Source organism: Mirounga angustirostris, unplaced genomic scaffold (genome assembly GCF_029215605.1).
Source record: "Mirounga angustirostris isolate CCGP_5_RB_7025 unplaced genomic scaffold, mMirAng1.0.hap1 SCAF_10, whole genome shotgun sequence".
Taxonomy (NCBI): Eukaryota; Metazoa; Chordata; class Mammalia; order Carnivora; family Phocidae; genus Mirounga; species Mirounga angustirostris.
In genome coordinates, this window is record NW_026991718.1 from 97,866,789 (window position 1) to 97,893,353 (window position 26,565).

The following is a 26,565-nucleotide window of genomic DNA, read 5'->3' on the forward strand; positions in this document are numbered from 1 at the left end:
TAATCAAGGTGCAATCTTTATTACTTTTTGAAACGCTTTATCTTTTAATTAAGTCCTAAAATCGTTTAGTTTGAACAGAACACCAGGGAGAATGACACTGGTTGTTCACTGCATCCGCAGCACCAGGAAGCTAAGTTTCCAGGATTTTCATCTCTTTTGGCAGGTCCCCTGGGTTAAGTCTACCTGTGGGTCTCACTGTTATTTTATTTTTTGTATGTATTTTTTTTTTATGTTATGTTAATCCACCATACATTACATCATTAGTTTTTGATGTAGTGTTCCATGATTCATTGTTTGCGTATAATACCCAGTGTCATTTTTATGTAAGCTGAACTAGCATATTTTGTTGCTGGACACTTGAAACTGTTTTCCAGAGCAAAGGTGGTCCTTTAAGTTTCTTAGTTGGATGTCTTTTTATTATTAAACACCCAAGTAGCTTTGAGAGGGCAAGAGGGGAGTTTCACCACATTTTGTGGGATGAATGAATAAATGTGTGCATGTGTGAGTGTATTTGCGAAAACTGTCTACTCAAATGGTAAGCACTCAGAGGGTTAAAAACACTAACAGCTAGAATTTCATTGTCCATTAAGCTATTACTCCAGTGCTTCATTAGGATCAGTTTATAAAATAATATTCAAATGTGATATAGTTGAGATGGGTTTGGCCCCAGCACTACATTTTCCCAAAGGGAAGTAAAGTTACACTGATTCTAATGTTACTTTGCTTTGAGGACCAGCAATTAACTCAAGGATTGCCAAGAACAATAAGGCTTCATACAGTGGGGATGACGTGACCAGGACAAAAAACATAGGATGTCAGAGAAGGGAATTTATGTGGGAGAAAAGAGTCATCATTAGACCACCTGAAAGGAAGTTTTCAAAGCAAATGGGAATATCAAAGGGAAAAGAAGAAAGCAAGAGGGAGGGGAGAGCTGTCAGGGGAGGATGAAAGGGAGGGGCACGCATTTTTGTCAATTTTGCTCTGGTTCCCAAGTGTCTTACATAAGGTAACTCTTCCAGCGAGCCTAGAATTGCCAGCGATGGTTGTCACACCCTCTGAAATCTGTCAGCATTTAAAGCTGATGGGCATGCCCTTAGCATTGCCGTTGGAGGATGTCCTGGTTTCTTTCCAAGTCATGTCTGTGAATTTGGACAGATGTAGTGACAAAAATATTTGCCGAGTAAATATAAGGTTAAAGAAGCATTGGGCTGGTCTCCTTTTTACCAGTTCAAAGCAAAAGAGCAAACTTGAATGCAAATGAGGGATTCAATTAGAAAAGCTGTGTCCTGGCAGCATTTCAAGGAAAGCAGAGGGAGGCTAGGTGATTTGATAGAAACGGGCCTTCCACACTGATAACAGAAATAGGCTGAATAAATATGAAAGCTGCTTTAGCTAAGTTACGCTGCACTTACATTTTTTTCCGCACATTTCCAGCCAGTAACAATGTCTGGAAGTCTTTCTCTCTAAAAACACCACCTCGTACCTGGAAAGCAAGCTTCAAGTTTTCTGTTTGCCTCCAGAGAGACTATTTTCCCAATTACTCCAGGGATACACTTTTCCACCTGGACTTCATTTCTGTTAACTATATTAACTCTCATAAAATGAACTAAAATTATTTTTGCTGCTCGCTTCTCAGTAAAAATTCCATTGCCATGTATCATGTCTAGCCTCCTTTGTTAAACTTATTAGCACCAAAGTGTCCAAGTTAGGCTCAAAGGGCAGAAGGCACACATGAGATCTGAAATGTCCATCAAGGAAGTTCAAATCTGTCCCTCAGAGACTGGTTGAGCAGCCAATTCAAATCTTTAACAGGAATCTGGGAGTTTTAGAGCCCCTGGAAGCCTCATCTGGATCTATTTTTCCAAAAGTAACACAGGATTTTCTTTGGTATTTGACCAAATGTGGTTTTTCATCTTGAGTGTAAGCAGGCGGTCTGGTGGCCTCTGGAATCATCCTGAAAACATTATGTTAGAGCAGCTGCATCAGTTGCTGAAAGTCAGAGTGGAAAAGTCGGGTTCCTCTTCCAGGAGGACTTAAAAGCGGGCAGAGTCAGTTCCCATCGTGTGCCTTCCTTAAATCCAGTTGTGTGGTGCGGTGGATATACTTCAGACTGTGCAAGGGGTAGCCAGTTTTGCTGCCATCAGGGCCTGTCCTTAAAAGGCTGAGGAGTGGGGAAAGGCTGGGAGGGAATGGGCTTCCTCTGCGGCTGAAGGGCCTCCGAAGTACTGGTGTATATGAGATCCCCCAGACACACTGTGAATGTGGGGATGATGTCCGAGTTTCCATGAAATGGGAATGCTTACTGTTGAAATTACCCTGGTATGAGATCATTTTTGGCAACTGAATAACCAAACCCCTTCAAAAGATAGCTCTACCATAGTCAAAATTTTGTTCTAATGGAACGAGGGTTACAGTGGCTTTGTGGGCCATAAATCTAAAAGTGAAGGTAAATCTAAAGCAAACAACTGTCTGAGATCACAGCAGGCAGGGAGGTGGGCTGGAACTAGGGCATGTCTGGAGAAGTCAGGGTAGTTGCCTCAGGGCCGATCTGTACCTCTCTTACTGACCATTGTCCCATGGGTCATAATAAACAAACATTTTTGTTTAAGTAGTCTCCACACCCAGCATGGAGCCCTATGTGGGGCTTGAACTCATGACCCTGAGCTCAAGACCTGAGCTGAGATCAAGAGTCAGACATTTAACCCACTGAGCCACCCAGGTGCTGCAAGGGGCATTTTCTTAAGTGAAGTTAAGTGTTGTGTTCAGCTTGTCTCTCCGACTGAACAAGTTCTGGAGTTTTCATTTTACCTTATCAAAGTGGATGTTGCCATACCTACAAATACCATTTCTAGTTTAGAATGCTTTTTAGAAGCGTATTTGTTTTTCCTAAAATAGAGATGTTTGTCCATTAAGAAAATACTGACTTAAGAAGGCTTCTTCTACCTGTGATTTTGCCAATCAACAAATCTGTGTTTTGGATCTTCAGTTAGGCAACACTTTGGGTTATAATCATCATCATTGTTATCAAACAGCAACTATTTGCGGTTTGTCCTATAGATATAATGCTAGGCCCTGGCTGTGCACAGAATAAATCCATGCTCATTAAAGAATTCCAAACTGGTGGTGAGTACAGGATATAGAAACAAAAATCTATGGGCCAAACATGAGGGGGAAGTTGATTGTTCGGATTATAATGACGAAAGATTTCAAAAGATATAATGACCACTAAGAGTTGGCATATTCAAGGAAGACTACTCAGAGGTTATAATTCAACCGTATCAGTGTGTGTGGTATGTTTTTGTTTGGACATCGGGGCGTGGCGGTGATGGTGTGTGTGATTTCGGTGCGCATGTGGGTATGAGTGTGTGTCTATGTATGAGTGTGTGTATGAGTATGTAAGCATGTGTCAGTGTGCTGTAAGGAAGGCACACAGGGTTGGAGCTGGCAAAGCATCTAACGTGTTTTGAGATTCATCAGCTCATCTCTGGGTGACAGAAGATGTGTCCAGTGTGGATGCCTGACAAGAAATCTCTAAAACCATATTCTAGGAGAAAACACTAGTCCTGAGAGGGCTGAGAAAATTAACAATAGTCAAATAAGTTTAGGAAATGCTGCAAACTAAATCACCCTTTTAAAGATGCAAGGGGCACCTGGGTGGCTCAGTTGGTTTAGCATCTGCCTTTGGCTCAGGTCATGATCTCGGGGTCCTGGGATTGAGCCCGTGTAGGACTCCCTGCTCAGTGGGGTGTCTGCTTTGCCCTCTGCCCCTCCTCTTGCTCATGCTCACTCTTTCTCTCTCCCTTTTTCAAATAAATAAATAAAATCTTTTTAAAAAATGAAGATGCAAAATCAAAGGTACATATAAATTTCTTGGCACACCAATTCACATCCTCAAGAAGAGATTCCCTCCCCTTCTTCACACATTTTGAAAGCACTGGTTTAGGGAGATACATAAGGCACCTATTGTTCAGTCCAAAAGAAGTAAATATTAACCTGCAGGTAATGGAATATGATCAAAGGCTCCCGAGCAGATGGGAAATGTGTACCAAGTGGTATTTTAGAAAAATTAATCTAGTAAGGTAGAATATGGAATAAGAAGGGGGAGGCTAGAACCAAGAGACTGTTCTGAATTCTCACTCTAAATCCATTCTCATACTACTTACAAAGTGTTGGGAATTTTTGTTTGCTTCCTTTTTAAAACTTTTTAGCGGTGGACCAATTTCCTTAAATAAAGGATGCTTTCAAATCCCAATAAATAGAGATAAAAGTAAAAGTGATTTGGATAATGAAGGAGGCAGAGCCGGGGGCTCTGAACAAGAGTGAGAAAAGGACTGACCTATAATATATGGGTATGGGGAGAGAATCAAGGACTAATCAGAAAGCGATGACTTCACAAGGGACCTAGGAAATAATATCCAAGTTGCAAAATGCTAAGTGGTCCATCAACTAAAGAGAATTGGAGTGATCTAAACGTTGCTAAAACAGGATCTCATGGAGCTAAAAAATAGATCTAGGCCTCAAGCTCCAGTGGGACTAACGGAAGCAAAATGGCACCTGACTTTGCTGGTATCAGCTTCAATTTTAAATTTACTCAAAAATTGAGAGGGAAGAAAAGGAGTAGCCAGACTTGAAAACAATCTGCTTGGACCTGGCATTGTGAAAACTGATGAACTTTGCCTGGTGGCAGTCCTCCAAGCCAGTGGCTATGACTCGCTGTCAATGCCCTCCCCAAGAGTCTTCAATATTTCCTTCCTACCCAACATAATGGAGTACTAAACAAGTGAGTATGTATATTTTGGGCCATATTTTCTCTCTGAGAAGAAAACTCTGTCCTTTTGGGATTAAAATTAGCCATGAGCCACTTTAGGTTTGATTTAGTTCTTACTATTCTCTCTTGACCCTCCCATTTTCCTGTCCCTCCTCACTGTCTTTTACTTCTCTTCTTTTCCTCCCCCTTTCCCCTTTTTCAGTGTAACATGTTAAATTCACCTGAAATTCTTTGCACATTGTCATAGATTCTCAAAAAAAAACAGACATCAACAATCTGACAAGGTAATAAACATAGAAAATAATGATATGTATAGTATTGTTTTAGGTAGGCGGGTGTTTGTTTGTTGTCAAGGAAAATCAAGACTGTCATAAGAGAACATTCTCGAGAGAGGAACCATTTCTGCAGTAGAGTCCGATTTGACTCCAGACAAGATGAAATGAAGATGTGGGCTCTTGCCTAGGCAAAACTTTGTATTTCATGTTTCCTTTAAGCAGATATTTAAGATTTTTAACTGGGCAGAAAGGATGACCATAATGGAGATTATGCAGATGGTCCAGTTTAGCCCTCTCCAGCCCAGTGTCCATTGTGTTTCCATAAACAGGGGCTATAGTGGAATATGGAGAGGAAAAAGGCATGCCTCAAATTCTTAAATGATGTGGCCAAATCCTTCCCCATTTAACTTGATTCAGGCCTATATTTTCCTATATTTTCCACTTTATTCTCTCCAAGACCTTCAAAAGAAACACCATATTAAGAAGAAATAAATCTTGTACCTTTGACATCAATCTAGGTTTCCCTTCCCAATAGTAGTGAACTTAAACTATTTCTTTACATTTGTACATATTTTATTTTTTGGTTAAGTGCCTCTATATGAGAAGTTTGAGTTCAGAAAGGTTTAATCTATTTTGCCTGATCAGCAAACCCTAAAATGACAACTAAACCCCATGTTACCTTAATATTGTAAAACACATTTATTAATGGCCTGAAGAAAAAACCCATCAGGAAACGTCATTGTAGGTGGAATAATATTTTGAGAGCTTTAGGTTAGTGAAAACAAGTGATTATAAAAATATTTTGCTTCCATCTATAAGTGAAGCAGTCATTATCTAAAACAATCTGTCAACACTAACAAAAAAATATTTGCAGCTTACTAAAATTATTTGATTTTATTAACAGTCACTTCTTTGGATATTTTTAAAATTAAATATACTGATACATGCATGTGCGTACATTTTAATGTTTCCATTATTTTGTAATTCACAACAAAATAGTGATACCGCTAGGCTTTATATGCATTATGATTCATCTAAGAGAACAACCTGACTTTATTAGAGAAAACCCTATTACAGGTCAAATCCTACCAAAGCAAAATGTTTTGTTTAACAAAAGACATTAAGCCTCAGTGAATCAAATCATTACACGTGGTATCCAATACCACAAAATTCAAGAACACCAAAGAATATCTGAATAGCCTCTTGAGATCCCTCCATGGGATTTGACCTGCCTTTTGAGTTTCTTTAACAACTGTATCCATCAGAGAACCTTTTATTTTTCCTGTGAACCTTGCCTTTAACAACAAAATAAAGAAATACAAATATTATCTAAAGCTAGATGACTTACCATAAATGCCGGTTGAGATGCAGGGAAATGCCTGTGAATAAACCACAAAAATAACAATAAATTTTAAAAGAACAACTCTGCCCAACCAGACATCTTCTATTTCAACATCTATTTGCTTGATAATGGGATGCCCTCTAGTTACATGCTCAGACTTCTGAAACCCCACTCAGTTGGAGTAGGGGACACTGTGGAAAATGGGCATATTTGATTAACTGAAAACTTCTTATCAGCAGCAATCATACCAGTTCATGAGAGCCAGCTGTCAAATTTCCAGGAATCTTGTGAACCAACTGTTAAACATAGTCATAATTAAGAAATTAAATCATATAAGCCTGCAATGAGATGTTACATCTAAAACAAATATTTAGAAATCATCTCATCACCTCCTAATTATTTTGCCCACATTTTACTATTGCTTCTGCTCTTGAGATGACTTACGTCTATTATACATTTACATAATATAAGTAATGTATATCATACATAATATAAATGTTATATACATTTATATAATATGTATGTTATATAACATATATATTAATTATAAATGTATGTATAATATAAATACTACGTAATGGTGTTGTTACTGAGCATCCTATCCCAGCTGGACATTAAGTGATGTCATGTTAGTGGCTTAAAACCTGAAAATATCAATCAACGTTCATGTTGGACTATACTTGTGAGTCAATTGAAAGCATAAGTTGCCTATAGATAGAAAATTTTTATAACGTTTGCAAAAGTGTTTTTTAAGAATCAATCAGCTGCATAGAATTTATAATAAAAGGTATTGTATATTCTATTCTTATTTGTAAGTTGTGTGCTATACATTATTTTTATCAGTAAAATTTAAATATATATATATATACACACTCATTTTTTTTAGTCAGTTTTTAAATATTTACAGAGGCACTACTGCTTAAACCATATGTAATGGACTGAATGTTTGTGTCTTCCCAAATTGACATGTTGAAGCCCTAATGTGATGGCATCTGGAGGTGGGGTCTTCAGGAGTTGTTTAGGGGGAGGGTGGAGACCCCATGATAGGGTTCCAGTTTTAGAAGAAGAAGAAGACAGCTAGCACTCTGTCCTTTTCCCCTCCTAAAGGTACAATGATAAGACAGCCATCTGCAAAGCAGGAAAGGGGCCTTCACCAAATACCAAATCTGCGGGTACTGTGATCTCAGACTTCCCAGCCTCCAGAACTGTGAGAAAGGAATGTTGGTTGCTGAAGCCACTCAGTCCAGGGCAGTTTGTTAGAGCAGCCCAAACCACCTAAGACCCCATATTTTACCCAGCAATGTGTAAAGAATCTGACTGAAAGAGTCGAGGAACAAATGTGAACAGAGAGCTAGCTCTATATTAGGCTCTCTAACAGGGGAACGTGATCTGAGCATAGCAATGTCCTCTGCCAATGTACCTCTGTGTAAATTTAATCAAGTTGCTTTCATCTTTCCCGTCTTTTTATTTTTCAGCCAAAAATGAAGATGGTAACATGCACCATATAGAAAGGTGCCGTAGAAATCGATGACGGAATTTTTAAAAAATGTGACTGTGCTATAGAACCCAAACTCTGCAGTTGGGGTTGACTGTAACACCATACACTATTACTGAGCTCAATAATGATGGAATGTCTGTCTTTTTTTCTTTATATCTTTGGGTTAAACGTGTACTACATTTTATTTTCCTTAACATTTTTTTTTTTAAAGATTTTATTTATTTATTTGACAGAGAGAGATAGCAAGAGCAGGAACACAAGCAGGGGGAGTGGGAGAGGGAGAAGCAGGCTCCCCGCAGAGCAGGGAGCCCAATGCGGGACTCGATCCCAGGACCCTGGGATCATGACCTGAGCCGAAGGCAGACGCTTAACCGACTGAGCCACCCAGGCACCCCAGGACACGAGTTTCTTCTTTTTTTTTTTTTTTAATTTTATTTATTTATTTGACAGAGAGAGACACAGCGAGAGAGGGAACACAAGCAGGGGGAGTGGGAGAGGGAGAAGCAGGCTTCCTGCAGAGCAGGGAGCCCGATGTGGGACTCGATCCCAGGACCCTGGGATCATGACCTGAGCTGAAGGCAGGCACTTAACGACTGAGCCACCCAGGCGCCCTCCTTAACATTTTTATAGACTGCATGTTTGTTCCCTTTACATGGATGTTCTATTTAAAAAGTCACAATTTATGTGATTTTGTTGTAGAAAGAGTAATAATGGACTCTGTTAAGCTCACCTATATGTCTGCAAAGTGATAGATTTCTTTTTTCTGTTCCTTTATTAGTAAATACTAATACATAGGACAGTTTCTGAAATGGAATAGGAGCTACTTTTTAAATGAATTGATGATGAGTTGTTTTTGTTTTTGTTTTTGTTTTTGATTCCTTGGGTTCTGGAGATGCCAATGAGATGGTGAAGAATGTTCGTGAATGATTCAATACTGCCAAGGACACAGAACCATGAGGAGATAGCATGAAGCAAATTCTCCTGGAAATACTCTAGTCTTTCTAGAGGCATTCACCAAGACCACTGACAGGCCTTTCTCTGTGTGAAAACCAGCTGCAAGCTTATTGTAAGCAATTTGTTACTAATAGAAAGGGCTCAGAGGTCAGCAGTGGCCAACTTAAAAATACAAATTAGAGAGGATTCAGGGTCATCCCTATCATTTTGGCCATGCTCACTCACGTTCTGCTGTGCCTTTTAAACGAAGTAGAGGGAAGTGAGTGTACAGTTTGTGACTCAGGACTTCCATGAGGGTGAACTGAGCATGTAAACCTCGCCCATCTTGTGTTGGCGACAAAGAGAGAGAGATTTGAGACCCACTGCATCGAGCCATCAAGCGGAGGCCGAGAGATACCACGATGTTTTTGACAAGCAAGCCCACTTTAAACCCCACCTGGACATCTTTCCAGTTCACCTTGTTGGACACTTAACTGAACTTCCCTGGGCATCAGTTTCCTCCTTAGTAAATGGAAACTAAAGTGTCTGTGGGAGGCTTAGGAGGAATAAGGAGCACAGGACACTGTATCTGATAGGTAGTAATATCTTGATCAAACTCCACTTCAAGGGGAATTGTTGCCCTCCACTAGTCTTCGCACTATTGATATTTTGGACCAGATAATTCTTTGTTGCTGGGGGCTGGGTGGTACATTGTGAAGTGGTTGGCAGCATCATTGGACTCTATTCAGTGGTCTCCCCCTCAGTTGTGACAAAAAAAAAAATGCCTCAACATTGTCAAATGTCCCCCTAAGGGGCCAAATCATCCCTGGAGGAGGACAACCGCCCTAGAACCTGGGGCCTAGACCTCAGCAGTGCTGTCAGCAGCCAGTCTCCAACTATCAACCTTTTCAAGGATTGCCTCAGATGCAAAGGGCTACTCCACTCAGGGTCGTGCCTCTTCCCAGGACAGTCCACATCCAAAGACTAATTAATACAGAGTGGAAAGGCTTGGCTCATCTTAATTTAATGCAGTGCAAACTGAAGGGCCCTACAAACTCCAGAGCTCCTCTTCCCCTCTGCCCACTCCTGCTTCCCTCCCCTTCCTTCCCCAAGTGTGGATCCCAAAGGCCCACCTAAATAAGCATCATGCACCCTAATCTCTGTCTCAGAGTCTGCCTCCTGGGGAACTGATCTAACTACCTTCTGCTTCCCTCTTAGGGCCAGTTATTGGAGTCTTTTCCCATTAGATCTCACAGAAGAGAACATACTGAACAGTTAATGGCAACTTGCATTTGCCTCATCTCCCAGCAATATCTTGGAATCAATTATGCAACTTAGTAATTGAGTCTGAATGTGCCAACTGCCTTGTCTGTTTTAACAACAACAAATAGCTTCATCTGAAAATGTATCATTGCCTTGAATGTGAAGGCAAATGGTCGTGTAATGGAGGATGGCTTCAGTAATATTATTGCATTAATTCAAACAAAAAAGCAATGATAAAGCAGAGATGGAAATACAATATCATGGGAAAAGTTCACTTTATGTAAAACAACTTTGCATGTAATTCGTCCAAACTAAATCTCCTCCATTAATCACTTTTTATTGAGAGATAGGGAGAGGGACAGAAGGAGGTAGGGAATGAGGAAGGGGGGAGAAAGAGAAAAAGAGTGAGAGAGGGTTGAGAAAGAAAGAGTGAGCAAGTGAGCTCAACTAAGGGATTTTACAGCATATAGTCTGTGTTCTTTGCCATAATAAATTTTTGATAGTGTCACCAGAAGTGAGTAGCATGGGATTTCTTTATTTCAAAGTTGTATTTAACATAACCACCTCCCACAAAAATCCTCTCCCATGGAAGAATGGCAGATTGTACCAAAACCCAGGCCAATTAGCCTGGTTTGTTTCAAGTGCACATAACTCAGCAGTCACCTGTGGAACTTGGGGAATGACATCATCAGCCTAATTTGTAAGGCTCCATATTCTCCTTCCAGAAGCCCCAGGAGCAAAAAGTCTCTGTGCTAATCAGGCCCCAGCATATAGCCATCAGAAACTTGCTTCATTGCACTTGACTTTTAGGCTTATTTTTCCAAGTCAACATGCACTTGCTCTCTTGGGGGGAAAATAATCATCTGATTTGGAGAGTGAGAGAAGATTTTTCTTTTGTGAAATTATAGATTGAGCCACTAAATGGAAAATACTTCCTTAACCCAGGATGTTGGTTTCAAATACATTTATAAAAACACTGAAATCCTTAGGGCTGTGGACTATGCCTCCCATCCTCTTGAATGTCTGTTTCCACTTCTCCATTTGAGGAAAAGGAAGGAAATACCCCACCACCTTCTTCTTTTTTTTTTTTTTAAAGATTTTATTTATTTATTTGAGAGAGAGAGAATGAGAGACAGAGAGCACGAGAGGGAAGAGGGTCAGAGGGAGAAGCAGACCCCCCACTGAGCAGGGAGCCCAATGCGGGATTCGATCCCGGGACTCCAGGATCACGACCTGAACCGAAGGCAGTTGCTTAACCAACTGAGCCACCCAGGCGCCCACCCCACCACCTTCTTCATCTTGATTCTAATAGTGCCTCAAAACTAAGGCAATAAGCCCTAAGCCAACATCATAACCATCCCTTGCTTTTCCCTGACCCTTGATTCTTGGTTCATGCTTTCCTATAAAGTGGGAATTTCTTTTTCTCTTCCTTATTCACGTTCATTGCCATCTACCCATTACTTGTACAACAGCCTTGCCAGCTGGGTAGGACTGACTCCATCCTCAGCTACACGGAAAGTGTTGATTGACCTAAGTAAGCAGCAAACATCCCCCTTTGCCACAAGGAGAGAGAGGGAAAGTTCTGACATCAGTGAGCTGTTGGTATAAATTAGCTGTAAAGTGCTCCCAGTCTTAAGAATCTTTCAATTGCTGAGCCAACACTTTCCTTCTTGTTTATTCAGTTTTAGTTAGATTTTCCATTATTTGCAAGCAAAAGCATGCTACCTGATACACCTTCATTTAACTGTTTTTAATTATATATCCCATTTCACTGAGGAAGCTATCAATTGCAAGAAACATCATTATTTTGTTGTACTTTGTGTACCACTAAGAAAGAGGAAGCTCTATGAGTTGAAATATAACACATGTTTTCTTATCATTTAGGATTTTTATTGCATACTTAATTGAAATTGCTATTTGGGATCTAGATAATTTCTTAAATCACATCTTGCTCTAGGGAATAGATTAAAAAGAGATAAATTGGTTAAGGTTTCCTAAAACTTGTCCACATGCAGAGTCGTGTACTTCAGAATCATTTTTCACTACAGAGTCACAGGTAAGAGTTTTCCACAGTTTCATCCTTGTGCTCTCAAGAAAGATGTTGTTGATCCAGTCCTTCATGAGTGCTCCACTCTGGACTTCTCTTCCAAGCTTCTAACACCTTCTCTAAAAGTTTTAAAGCTGGCTTCTTCTTTGTTGCCAAAAAAGGTTTTCAGACAACAGTCAAACACAGAACTCCCCCTCATATGGCCCCTAATTGGTTGGTTGGCTGAAAGTCAAGAGGTTGCAGCTGTCCAGTCAGTCCACCAGGAATGATAACCAAGTATCCACATATACAGGCAGCGAAAACTCACCATGACTATGCTTGACTGTGAAACAGGGTATAAGAGGCACCCTACTTTCAAAGAACACAGGATATGAGAAAATGAACATCTTAGAAATAATGAACATCAGGGTACCATTCTTTGTCTTTAGGTGTTTGGTTATCGGGATAGTGAGCTGTGCCATAGTCCCCTTATCTAGAATGCAGAATACTTGAGTGTTTCTCAGACTGTGATATGCCTAACTCTAGGAGTATGCAAGATATTTTGAGGTGGCAGACAGATGCCATTACTCATTTCAGTGTAATATCTACGTATTATTTTGATATACCCCATATTCCCATTACTTCTCCAAGTCTTCATCCCTCCTTCTATCTACATGCTTTACCATGTGCTTTTGCAGTTCCTCCATTAAGGGAAGATGTATTTTCTTTGTAGTCCTGATGATGGACTTGAGCATAGGACTTTGTTTGGTCAATGGGAAAATAGTAGACATGACATTTAGACTTAAACTTTTACACTCCTGACTTTATAGAGGAGAACCATGAGAAAGACATGCTTCGTGTAGCCTGAGGCTGAGAGACAAGTAGAGTCTGAAACCAGCCTAAGGCAGCTGTGTCCCAGTGAACCCACAGGTGTATGAGCAAGGAAGACATGCTTCTTATCATGTCACTAAGTTTTGGGGTTGTTTGTTACACAGCATTACTGTGGCAATAGCAATGACATAAATATGCTAAAACTCTAAGTTATTTTAATGACTTACAAGAAGGAGTACTGGTTTTCCACTTTGGGTGATGATATAAAGTTTCCTATGCATATTAAAGTACTTAAAGAGTCAATTAAAATATTAGATAATCATCATATTAGAAGGTACAATGTGAATGCTTAAAATTAGGGAAATACTGAAGCAGTAAATAGAAATTTGAATTGGAAGGCAAGAGCTCAGAGTCACTCATTAGCTATAAATCTGAGAGCCAACAGTATATCCCCTCAGTGCCTCAGTTGTCCCATCTATAAAAGGAACAGAGTCGGATTAGATGGTTTATTCAGCTATTTAATTCTACGATGATACAAAATGGTCCCTTATCCTTTTCTGCAGCTCAGGATAAAGACTGCAGAGAGTCAGGCAATTCCATAGCATCCTGAATGCCTTACACTGTTCCGACATGGGAGGTGACATCATGGCAACAATGATGGCTGTCCATTTTGAATTACTGTAATGTGTCAAGCACCGGGCTAAGAGCTCTATGTATATTATATGATTCATTCTCATGAACTTATCCTTATCCTGTGATAAAGAACATATTACCCCTTTTCAATAAACATGGAGGACCAATAAAGCCAAGAAAGCACACTTGCTCAAGGTCAGAGAAAGGAATGCTAACTAAGGGATTTATTTTATTATTTTGCATAAGGAATAACTGATCCTATTTTTTGCCTTTAATATTTCCTAATTATTCAAATCATGAACGACTACATTCCCAAAGGCTCAAAGAAGACTGGTGTAGGCAGAGAGCACTGAGAATTTCTCCTAGAGCCATGTCCCTCCCTTCCTCTGACCCAACTAGAAGACCCTCCCCACGAGGCCCTCATGGTCGACAGTATGGCCATCAGAATACCACTCAATGCATTCACATGTTAAAGCCTGAATAAAATTGAGTCTTTTTCCTGATCTCAGTCTTCTCCTAGCTTCCCACCATACTTTAAATAAAACTTGAAATAAAGACTATGGCCTCTAAGCTCCCAGTGATCTGGCCCCTGGCTTCCTCTGCCCCCTCCTTTACTTCACTTTTCCCTTTGCTGGCCTCCTTTTGTTCTCCAAACACACAAAACACCGTCCTGCTTCAGGGACTTTGGCCTTGCTGTTCCTACAGCCTGGCACATGTTCCTTTTAGATCTCTGATCAAATGTCACCTCCTCGAAGAGGCTCTTTCTGGACTCTAGCTAAATTACTTTCTATTCCCTTAGGCTGCTTTGTGTCCCTTTATGACACCTACACCACCTGACACACAGTTGTTTGCTTGTTCTTTGTGTCCTCAATTTCAATACCCCCCCACACACTGGCCTGCAACTCCCAAGAAGACTTTTGTTTTACTTGTTGTTGTAACACCAGCACTGAAAATGCCAACTGGAACTCAATAAATATCTGCCAAATGGTTGAATGAATAAATAATTGAGTTAGATGGCATATATAAACATAGCCATATATTTTTTCCTACATAAATTGGCGCATACATTGTGGTTTATGTTCTGAGATTAGCTTGTTTTCATGTCCTAGATCTTGGAGATGGTTCAATGTCAGTGTGTATTGATCCATCTCATGTTTCTAAGGTCTATACACTATTCTATGGCATGGTTACACTGTTTATCTAATATTGCCACATTGATGAATACATAGCGTGTCCATAAATTTTGCTGTAACTACTAACCTTGCAACGAGCATTCTTGACTATGCCTTTATGTACTTAACAGTATTCTGCTAATATCTATTTCTAGAAATGAAGTTAACTTGTTTGGCCACTGGGTTAATGGAAAGGTACATTTACATTTTTGAAAAGATTGACAAACTACTGCCCCCAAACATGTTTTTCTAATGTAAAACCTCTTCAATAGTAAAGAAGAGTCCTTAATTCCACTTTTTCCCCCCATTACATGGGTGAATAGAGCAAAAGGATGCTGTCTGCTTAACAAATTGCAATGGAAAATGCAAATCACTGTACCATCTCCAAGCCTAAATAACCTGAAGGCCAAGGTCATTTAGAGGAGACTGTGAATGAGATCACATGGAATTGGGCAGTGAAGTGGTTGAAGTACATTGTGCAAGCTCACCCAGGCACCATAATTATAAGCAATAACTTTGTTTTTGTTTTCTTCATTATACCTTGGAAATAGCTGTCATAAAGTCATTTATTGCCAGCTGCTTGCATGTTTATAACCACAACTCCACACAGTATAAAACAAACTATTACATAGCTATGAATAGTAGCAGTCCTCTTCCAAACTTTATATTTTCCAAAAAGACAGCTGGATTAGTTCCACTGTGAATTTATTAGGATGCAAAATGTCAGAACCAGCAAAGAGAAAAACTTGCCTTTTGCCCGAGCTTGCTCATGGGACTGCTGGGAATGTTTTCCTGTAAACTATACATATGTGAAAGCAAGAACAGGTCACCATAAACCTGCTGAACCCAAAAGAATGTTCATTCTGTTCCAAAATGTCTACATCTGTAAACTCCCTTTATGCAGAAGCAAAGGGAAGAAACAAAGGTTAAAAAAGAAAAACAAAACCTGAAAAAACCTCTTATCAACAACAAAACACTTGTGCAATATGAAAGTTCCTACTGGAACAAAATGTCCCTAAAATGATGACTTTTCAAAAACCTAATTACCTCTAATTTTGTAAGTATCCCCTCTCCATATTCCTTATAATTAAGGACATGTATCAGGCAGATGTTGCATCCCTGGCACCAAGGGGAGAGGAATATGTGTGGGAATGCTCTGAGGTGACCTTTCCTGGACAGGGCCAGGGGCAAATAAGATTAGAGTAATCATTTCAGATCCCTTGAGAAGCTCAAAACCACTGCCGAGGGTCTACCTGGGCCTGCAGGAAGGGGCCTTCCTAGCTGAAGAAGGGGCCTAAATGACAAGAAAGAACTGTGTGCTCACAGGACTCAGGGACTAGAGCACTGAAAGAATAGGGCTTTAGGTAGGAGCTCCAGAGGACTTGTGGACCTTTGAGCTTTCCTCAGCATGGCTGTAAGGGTCCCTGTCTGTGTCCCATCCTTTATCATTACCATGTGCCCCTGCCCTTGGTGTCTTCCTCCCCCAACCCCACACCGACTATCATAGACCCCCTTCGTCAGTGCACTCAGAAAAGAGGCTGGAGGGCGCCTGGGTGGCTCAGTTGGTTAAGCAACTGCCTTCGGCTCAGGTCATGATCCTGGAGTCCCTGGATCGAGTCCCGCATCGGGCTCCCTGCTCAGCGGGGGGTCTGCTTCTCCCTCTGACCCTCTTCCCTCTTGGGCTGTCTCTCATTCTCTCTCTCAAATAAATAAATAAAATCTAAAAAAAAGAAAAAGAAAAGAAAAGAGGCTGGAAATCAGATCCCAGGGCTAAGCCTGAACCAATGATTGATGGGCAGGGTCTGGTAGGGTGTAAATACCAGCACACTTTTACCCTGCTGAGAAAAATGCTGTGTGACCTTCGTCATCTGGAGATTACCATCATTGGATTTTACAGTCACCTGGGATTTGGCCTGATGTCTACCCTTCCCTTCTAGTCCAGTGCCTCATATCTCACCTGTGTTTTTCTTGGGATTTTCCCAATACATCCCTTTCCCTAAATCCTCACCTCAGAGTCTGCTTCTGGGGAACCAACCCATGATGTCTATTGTTGTTATTTACCTTAATGCCACTAGCAGTAAAACTACTAAGGTGAAAGAGACCTAGGGGATTATTTTGGGAGGATCTCAAAGGAAACAGCACATGGTCATCCCCAGTCAGTCCTGGTAAGCGGGAGCAGAAAAAGCAAGTAAATCCTTGTGAAGCCTCAGGAAGGAAGAAAGGACATCCTCAAGACTGTGAACAACTTGAGCAACTGAGACTTGGCTCAGAGACAAGGAGGGGCTGCCAAGGACATACAACGGGGAGAAAATTCAGAAAGTGACCACTCAGGGAGAAGGAGATGGCCCTGGGATTCTATGTTCCCCATGCCAAGTACAAGGCCCCAACACAGATTGTGCACCATGTAAAGTTTTGTTAAACAAATCCAAGTAGGGGTTATTATCCACTCATGGTTTTGAGTAAGTCCCTGGCTTCTCTTTTTGGTATGTTATGTCTTAATATTGTTCTTAATTAGAAAGTTGAAGATCTGACTTCTAGAGAAACATTAAGAAAATCCATTAACAACAAATAACCATAAAACAAAAAATACAGATGTTCTCATGGAACATAGCAGCCCAAAAGCCTGGACACACTTGGACAGTGAGGTGGTATTTTCTAAGAGTCTATGGACTGGGCACTATAGATAGAGTAACTCGACCATTTCCCAGCCAACCAGTCTCACAGCTCCTTCCCAGCCTCACAGTGGTCTGCTAACAAACCAAACAGCTTTTAGAAGGAAGAGAGAGAATACACATTCAACAAATATTTACTGAAAGATCGCAAATACAGACAGGATACCAGGGTATCCAGAAGCTTCAGCTATGTATCAGGTTCCTGTCTTCCTATGGCTTAATAAAATAAATAGGAATAAAGATACCACCTAAGAAATTCTAAAGCTTCTGGGATATTTTCACATGGGCCTGGCTGTCTCTCATCATAACCACGTAAGACTCAGAGGAGGCATTATTATTACTATCCCCAGATGGGATGAGTGATCTTCCCAAAGTCACACAGTAGCCCAGAGGAAAAGCTTAGACAGAGCCCTGATATTCTTGAGTCAAAATTCTAAGCACTTCCTGCTGCAGAATAGAGTCGGTGAGGTCAGGGTTGAAGAAGGAAGGTGGAGACAGGGGAAGAGTCCATCTTGAGCATGCTCAATACTTGAGAAAAGACGGTTAGAAACGAGAACTCTTTATCAGCACAAACACAGTGCAAAAACCCTCTAGGCCTAGCCATCAGATCTTACTTATTTTTTTTTAAAGATTTTATTTACTTATTTGACAGAGAGAGAGACAGTGAGAGAGGAAACACAAGCAGGGGGAGTGGGAGAGAGAGAGAAGCAGGCTTCCCTCTGAGTGGAGAGCCCTATGTGGGGCTCGATCCCAGGACCCTGGGATCATGACCTGAGCCGAAGGCAGATGCTTAACGACTGAGACACCCAGGCACCCCAGATCTTACTTATTAAATCAGCTGTCAAACTTAAGATCAGGGTTACAGGGTAATTGAAGATTAGGATACTATGGTACCACTGCTCTATTCTATTCAGATGACTGAAGGTCAGGATACTTTGAGAACCACTGTGTTATTCTATTCTAACCAAGGTTTTTTCTTCCCACTGCTGCACCAGACCATTGTCATCCAGCCTGCATCCACCTCATATCCAGCACAGACTCTCTCCCACTAAGATGAGCTGAGGTCCTTTCCTATCTATGCTTATTAATCTGTCACACTATAAGAGAGTGAGCAGATCACCAGGTTACCAACAAATATGTAGGTTTTATTCCTGCAGACTTTTTGACTTCTGTTCCATCTCTTTACAGTGTCAGCATGTTCTCTCCACAAATCGGGCAATTTCATTTCAGGCTCTCCATAATTTCATGGTGTGATCTTAAAAACATCACATAGAAAAAGAGATGGTTTTCCTTATGAATACAGTCACTTCTTAAGTCAATTATATATGCAAACACTTGACTCCATTTCATATTTATGAGAGTCAGGTGAGGCTCTATTGACAGTTGCTTGGGACCCAAACTACAGTGTGGTTTGTAAAGAATAAGGGCTTTAAATAAGATGAGTTGTGATTATTCAGCTTGAGTCAATATGTAAAGGTAATAAATTCTTCTTTCCTTAGTCACAAAGGGAGACATTAGTCAAGCCTAATGCACACTTTATATTTAACAAGGGAATTAATTAGGAGATAATGACTAAGAAAGAGGAGTCTAAAGGACGCACCCTGTAGGAATGACTAAAATAAAGGAAAGCAAGAAAGGAAAAGGAAAAGGAAATTGATCGTAGTCATATTTCCCAAGTTCAAGAATTGCTACTCAGGGCCTGAAATTGGCTGTGCTTTGTGGGCCATCAATCACTGTGAAGAGTTTTATCAACTGGAGTCTATTATGGAAATGAGCAAAAAGAAAAAGACTGGAACTGCCAGTCTGCAAGAAGACAGGTCAGGCCCCAGGATGTGAGTTATTTGTATACAATTTCCAGTGTTCACTGCATTAATCCAACCAGAATTCTGCCAGAACCACAAGAAGGGGAGCAGGCAGCTGACCTCCAAAGTATACACTGAGGGTCAGTGTATACACAGTTGTGTACAGAGTTGGCTCCAGCACTGGGAGATGAACAAACCATCAGGATGAGCAGACCAAATTTTACAGAATGTGACACACCCATTATTCACTAAGAAATAGTTAAAACTAAATATATTTCTATTCTTAGGGAGTTAATTTAATATATGTACTAAGAGAGTCAATGAGAAGGTCACGCATGCATTAATGCATGGATGGATGGGTGAAAAGATAGATAAATGGATGAATGGATGGATGGAGCAATACTTGATTTAGAGATGAATACTTTTAGGTACCACCAGCTCTGCTAGACTTTGACTTCATTTAAAGTTTAATTTCACAAAGAGAAGGATTTAATTTTTAACCACTATCTCACAGTTGCATCTTGATTGAAGACAAACAAAATAAAAACCATCCATAACAGTGTAACTCTGTCTCAGATGAAACCTATTACAGCCAAGCGTTATATTCCTTTCGAGTATGTGAAAGGATTTCTGCCCATTGCTTTTCCTTCTCCCTCCATGCTACTGTTCCTTCTTTTTGGGATTCACTGAAAGTGGGACATATCCTCAACATGGAAAACAATAGTTGCATTAATATAACAGATGTCACTTGATATGCTTGAGGAAGGTTTTTGAGGACACAGTAAGAAACCAATAATGAGGCAAGGATTCTATGCTAGAGATTTATTTCCCATAAGTTCCAAAGAGCTGTCCAAGTTTCCTCCATCTTTTTCAACCAACATTTCATCATGAGATGTCTAGCCCATATCTAGTTGCAGAAGCTATAAATGATCCTTTTTGACCGCTCTTCACACTACTTTATTGGTTTTTAGTGTTCCACTAAAAGCACAGGTATCCTACAGCTGCAATTGACCTTGGTAGTTATCTGCTCCAACTACCCCATGCATGACTCCCCTCCCTACCATCCCTGATAAGGCTCACACAGGCTCCACCTGAACTTCTCCTGGGATGGGGAGTTCACTGGCTTAGAAAGTGAATGGGCTGCTGCTTCTCAAACTTCAATGTGCATCCACTCCTCTGAGCATCTTACTCAAATGCAAAGTCTGATTAGGTAGATCTGGGGCAGGCTGAGATTATGAATTTCTAACAGTCTCCCAGGTGATGCTAATATTGTTGATTGGGGTACAGTTATAGTAGCAAGTGGCTAGACAATAATATCACTTCAAGTTGTACTTTTCAAGATAACATTCAATGAATTCCAACCTGGGGAAGGCTGGGAGGAAATTATTGTTACACTTAACACATGGATACCTGAAGCGGCAGAGCTTCCAAAACCACACACAAGTCAGTAACAAACCAGGAAGAGGGCAGATAATGAAGCCAATGCTCTTCCCTCCCCACCTGCACTTCCCCATAAAATTGCCCTGTTTAAACACCTGACTCCTTTCATCATGATAAATACCCTTGTCCTCCTGCTCACATGAAATGTCAACCTCCGAGTCTCAACTGTTTCTTGGTGGGACTATTTTGTCTGTTTCCATCTGCACTTGTCACTTGTATATTTTAGATCCACAGTCAATGTATTCCAGAAATTTGGACTAGAATAGGTCTCAAACATTAATGTGTAGGCAAGTCACAGATCTTGTTAAAAAGCAGATTCTGATTAGTAGGTCTGGGTTGAGGTCTTACTTTCTGCATTTGTAATAAACTCACCGATGATACTAATGCTGCTGATCTTTGGACTCCACTTTAAGGAACAAGAATTGAGATTATTACCCACAAAACTTTCCCACTTCTGATTTCTCTGCTCATGTTGACCCCTATGTCCGTATAGCTTATGATGCAAGCAACAGGCAACTTGACGCAAAGTAGCACTCAATGTGTGTGTGTATGTATATATATGTGTATATATATATATATATATATATATTCTTTTGTAACTTAGAAAAATCCAGCAATGTGTATTGCTTTAGGTAAGGCTTGAAGCAGCTTCTCATGATGTCTCCAATTACTATACTAAGTGACAGACTTAGGCTAATTGGTTGGTATAAACCACATGTATATACATATGTAGTTGTGAACATGCTACCTGGTGAGGCAGAAGTCAAGTAGTAAGTCAGGTGTTCTTTTTATATTTTTGGCTAAGACAAAATCTGAGGCATCCCCTCTTGTCAAAATTGCAAGTGGATTTTTTTCTTGGGTTGAAAGGAAAGCCCTATGGAATAATTGCTGAGAACTACTTCTGCTCTAAAAACTATAATTCAGTAATTTGAGAAACTTTCAGGAACTTGATCATACCTAGAAGGCATAGACTATTAAGGACTAAAAAAAAAAAAAAAAACAAAAAGCTCATGAACATATAAATTCTTATGTCCTGCCTTTAGATTGAAACATAAATCACCCATTAATTTATAATTTTTTAAAACTCCATTAAAGATTCTCTGAAATCTCAACCCAGTATTTAATAACCCTTCCCAACCACATATAAATGTTTTCCCTTGTGCAGTATTTCCTTCCTTTCTACTACCTCCCCTCTACTCTTTCCTTGTTTTGATCTGGTATGATGGAGTCATCCTTAATGAGGCACACTGGGCCATTTTCATAGGGCTGGAGCTCCTAATCAATGACTGTAGAGAAGTTAATAAGGCAAAGGAAAGACAAAAGTTTCTATTTCCTTTAGCTATGGTATATTTCCCTTAGTCTGGCCACTCTGGTCCTTCCATTCAGAATTCTGACATGCCTTGGAATCTTAAGACTCATTTTCATTCACCTTTGATGTAAAGCAAAACTTGCAAAAAAAAAAAGTTTCCTATTTCTGTAAGAAATGTCATGACATTTTGCATTCTGCAGTGAATGCACAAGCTTGCAAGATTATGTTGATGTAATGGTGACTCTGCTATCACATCCGGGAATTGAAATGACAGGAGAAAAATGCTAATATGTTCACTAGATGAAATCAAGGAAAGATACTTATTTATAATTATGGATCTTTATTCTATTTTTCTCTTCTTGAATAATAATATACAGTATTTTCTAGTTACTTATGGTAAGAGATATTTTTGGAAAATTATTAGCAATGCAGATATGAACATCTTTGGGTACATTTTATTAGGGAGATTTTTAAGTATGTAATGACTTGTCTACAATACTTTATGAGCTTTCATAAACGAGTCATTTGTCCAGATAAGAAATTTGGTGTAGAATGAACATAGAGTTATATTTGGATCTTAATTACACAGGCCAGAACCACTAGGAAAGTCATTAGACATAATAATTCCTAAGCTTCCTGGAAGAAAGGACTGATCCGGGGAGACCTCAGTGGGTCCGTTTTCTGACTTTAAGAGGCCTAAAATTTTACCCTAGTTTTCTTTATAATTTATATGGTGCAGTGTCTGTGTTAAGATCTCAGAGAGCTGTTAATTTCCAGGTGGAAAACAGAGTCTAGGTCTATAGAGACCCCACAAGCTTGGAAAATTGATGCAAGTATCTGGATAAATCGGTCATAATGGAAATCATTTTAGTCAAGGGTTTTCTTTTTTTTTTTTTTTAAGATTTTATTTATTTATTTGACAGAGAAAGACAAACGAGAGAGGGAACACAAACGGGGAGTGGGAGAGGGAGAAGCAGACTCCCTGCCGAGCAGGGAGCCCGATGCGGGACTCGATCCCGGGACTCCAGGATCATGACCTGAGCCGAAGGCAGTCGCTTAACCAACTGAGCCACCCAGGCGCCGAGTCAAGGGTTTTCTTTAACCAACACTGTGCTGATGTTTTGTTCACTTAGCCCATACACTTTGATGTTTTAGTAACTGCATTATCACCGATTGACAAGAAATGGTGTGAGTTAAAGGCAATACATAAAGGATATTAAATAACTCTATTACATGGGTTAGACTTTGTTTCCTTCTTGATCTAACCCCCCATTTCAACTTTTTTTCAGTAGTACACATGCAAAATTAAATCCCCTCTATTCTGCAAATCATCATTTGTCTCATTAACACAAGTAAAATTATAGGGTATTTTGAGGCTCCTACTGGTAGTAACAACTAATATTTTTATAGCTCTTTTAGCAGTTGCACCTTTGGAGAAATAATGAGAAACTAATTACCATTGATTTAGCATTCAAACTTTTCAGGCATTCTTGGTCACCCACTAGATAGTGAGCATTGAGAGCAATGGAGGAGTCAGGAAGGAGAGTGTTGGGAGGCGCTAAGAGCCTCCCCACAGCCACAGGTGTGTCAAAAGGCGCAGGAATAGCGACAGCCCATGGAGACACTTCAAATCCCATTTCCATGATGCCTACAGGACACAGAATTGAGCCCTTTGGGCACGGCCTCCTACAGACTGGGACTCTGCTTCAGTGAGTAGTACAGAAGCTTTATGGGTTAGAAAATGAAGGATAAGCTTGTAAGAAAACATTGGTGTTTCCCATTAGGTCATATTTTTCTCTTAGCTCCTATGGACTCTCAAAACTCAATTGTAGTCAAAGTATAAAATCATCGCCATTTTTTAGGTACAGTATGAAGCACTAGCTAAGTAATTTGGGGACAGTTCTAAGACCAACTTATTAGGCTTAATGTATTGTATGTGAGGTTGGAGGAAATCACTCTTTTTTCTATAAGATGTATTCAAACCCATGCAATCATAGTTTTATCTTCTACGTTCAGGGACCGATGAGAAAATTTAATGAAAAATCCATAGCAGGATGCAGCCTTTCAAAATTTACCTGAGAAGGGGGATGAGATAAGGGGATATGGAACAGGATTTTCAGAATCTGATTTTTTTTTTTCATTAACAGACAAAATCAGTTCTGGCAAATTCCTAAAGTTAGTCCTTTAACAAAGTAAAAGCATCAATACTGTATGTGAAGAATATTAAGATTTTCTTTACCAAAATTCCACACTAAGGACAAAAGGAAATTTCAAATTAATGAAATATTTTGCCAGGAAAGAGATACAATGATTTCAAAAGAGTTTCTGTTGTCTCAAAATACTGTCCAGGTTGTGATATGGTTTTTAAAAATGTGTGTGTGTGTGTGCATCTAAGTATATACCCTGGAGGCAATTGGTTAAGGTAAAGTACCCTAATCAGGCATTCACCCTCTAGACATGGCTACATCAACACATCAACCATCATTATCCAATTGAAGAGGCTTCTTTAACAAGCAAATGAGATATTAGAAATAGTTCTTTATTGGTGAAATGAGAGGTGTTCAAGATATGTAGCTGGCTAAAGAGATTGTCCAGGCCCCGTCCCCTTTGCTGAGTGATATATGAGAATCTACAGATTCTGGCAAGCTTAGCTACACCTAAGCTCTTGAGAGCTGAGCTGAGGTCTACAGCTCTGACAGTACAATTACACACTGGATGGACAACTCCATGGCCTGACCTGCTAAGAGGATTGGCTGTTCAAAATGGACGTTTCCCGGAAGGTGTTTGCTGCAACGCCTGCAGATGGAGGAGCATCACTAAGTTTACAGGATAAGACTAGATGACTATTTCTATGACTGCTTGCTAATGGATGTTAGTATGTGTGACAGAAGTCAGCATGAGAACTGCTTATATTTGTAACACAGTTTGATATAGCTATGAGATATCAGTAGAGCATTTTCACCTCTATCTTTTACCCCTACCAGAGGCTAATAGTATTTGACAAGTGAACTTGATGATTGTTGATGGAGCCGAAAGTTATGGGCAGAAACACAATAGTAACAAAGGTGGAGCAGTGTACTGGAGAGACTGACTAAGAAGCAGGCATTAGATAGCCAGAGTCCACCAAATACACCCAAAGAAGGGAACCCATTAATGCAAGGAAGTCATGATGAGGTTTTTTTTCTTCAATATAATTATAAAATATACTATTGGCTCAAAAATTAATGCTACTATACAGTATATTTCTCCTGTCAAGATCCATTTGGTTGCAGCAAGTACAAGAAAGTTACAGAACTTCAACAGTTCTATTTGGGGGTATGGGGCTGGGGGAAGGCTCTGGTTTGGCTGAAACTTTTTCTTCCACTACATTCCTTCCTGTCACCTGGCTAAGAATTTTGTCTTGCTTATAATTATTATTTCCCAATTATGTTTATCTATTTTTAATCTTCCAGAGAAATTAAAAGGAAAGAACAATACTTAAAAAAAAAAAAAAGAAAATAATTAGAAAACTAGAGAAGAACGGACCCAGACCAAGAGATAAAACAAGTGGGCCAGGAGTTAATGGCCAGTTAAATACCCCTGGTTCTGAGGCTATACCTGTGTTTGTTTCCTTAGCTCAACCAGTCTTGGCTCTAAGATGGTGTATAGCAGATGCTGTCAATGCTCCACCCACTGCCCCATGAAGTTCACATTCCCATGCACACCAGCACCTTCTCATTGCTAGCCCCTGGGACTCTCTGGCTATGGAAGGGTGAAGAAAGGAAGGTGATGAATATCAGGTGGGACAGTTCTGAGATGCGTTCCATGCAGTCTATCAGAGGATCTCATGGGATTGAGCCCTTGTTGCCCATAGCAGTAACCTGTTCAACAATGCATCTGTGTTGGCTTTCTGCTCTCCCTTTTGTTACTTTCCTATTCCCCTATCAGTAGGTCCTAGCATCACCTCCAAAATTAATTACATGCACTCAGCTAGTCACCATGTGTGTTTTGGGAAAGCTGAGCCTCAGATATATGCTCATATTAAGTACGCATGCTCATATTAGTGCCTATATTAAGCACATTTTCTAAATAAACCATCTTAATTCTCACAGAGACATGAACGAATAGCCCCTTCTCTTTATTGCCATTTCTGCCTTCTATCGCCATGTTGTCATTCTCCTGCTTGGAAGAATTATAAACTACAGCATTTTGACTCCTGGAACTGCATATAATCACTATTCAAGAGGAAAAATGAATTGCAAAATAAAAACCTTCCTTGCAACTTGATACACAGAAGATAAAGGTAAGGAAGTGGAGAAGTGAAATCTTAGGCAAGCTTGATGCTCAATCACAGTAATTTAACCATAAAAATGACGAGGAAGAGCTTTGGGATATGTATCATAGTATCATTTGGTCCCGAGTAAAGGTTATTTTATTGCACTAAGCTTTGCAGATTGTCCATTTGCACACAGTTGATCTATATCTAACCAGAATTGGCTTCCATGGGAGCTTTAAAATAATAATAACAATAATAATAAATTGATTGTTATAGCTTTTATTATCAGTTGTAGTTAAGGGAAGGCAGAGAAGCAAAGAGGCTTGATGTATTAATACTTGGTTAG

The 26,565-nt window shown here is 39.9% G+C and overlaps 1 protein-coding gene across 3 annotated transcripts in view; it reads right to left on the minus strand.

Moving 5' to 3' along the window:
* MACROD2 (mono-ADP ribosylhydrolase 2) overlaps positions 1 to 26,565 on the minus strand; it is a 2,039,999-nt gene that overhangs the window by 601,405 nt on the left and 1,412,029 nt on the right. For all 3 annotated transcript variants that reach the window (XM_064572799.1, XM_064572800.1, XM_064572801.1), the window contains exon 7: positions 6,392 to 6,422. In XM_064572799.1, the coding sequence (XP_064428869.1) occupies positions 6,392 to 6,422 (31 nt within the window). The remainder of the gene's footprint in view (positions 1 to 6,391; positions 6,423 to 26,565) is intronic.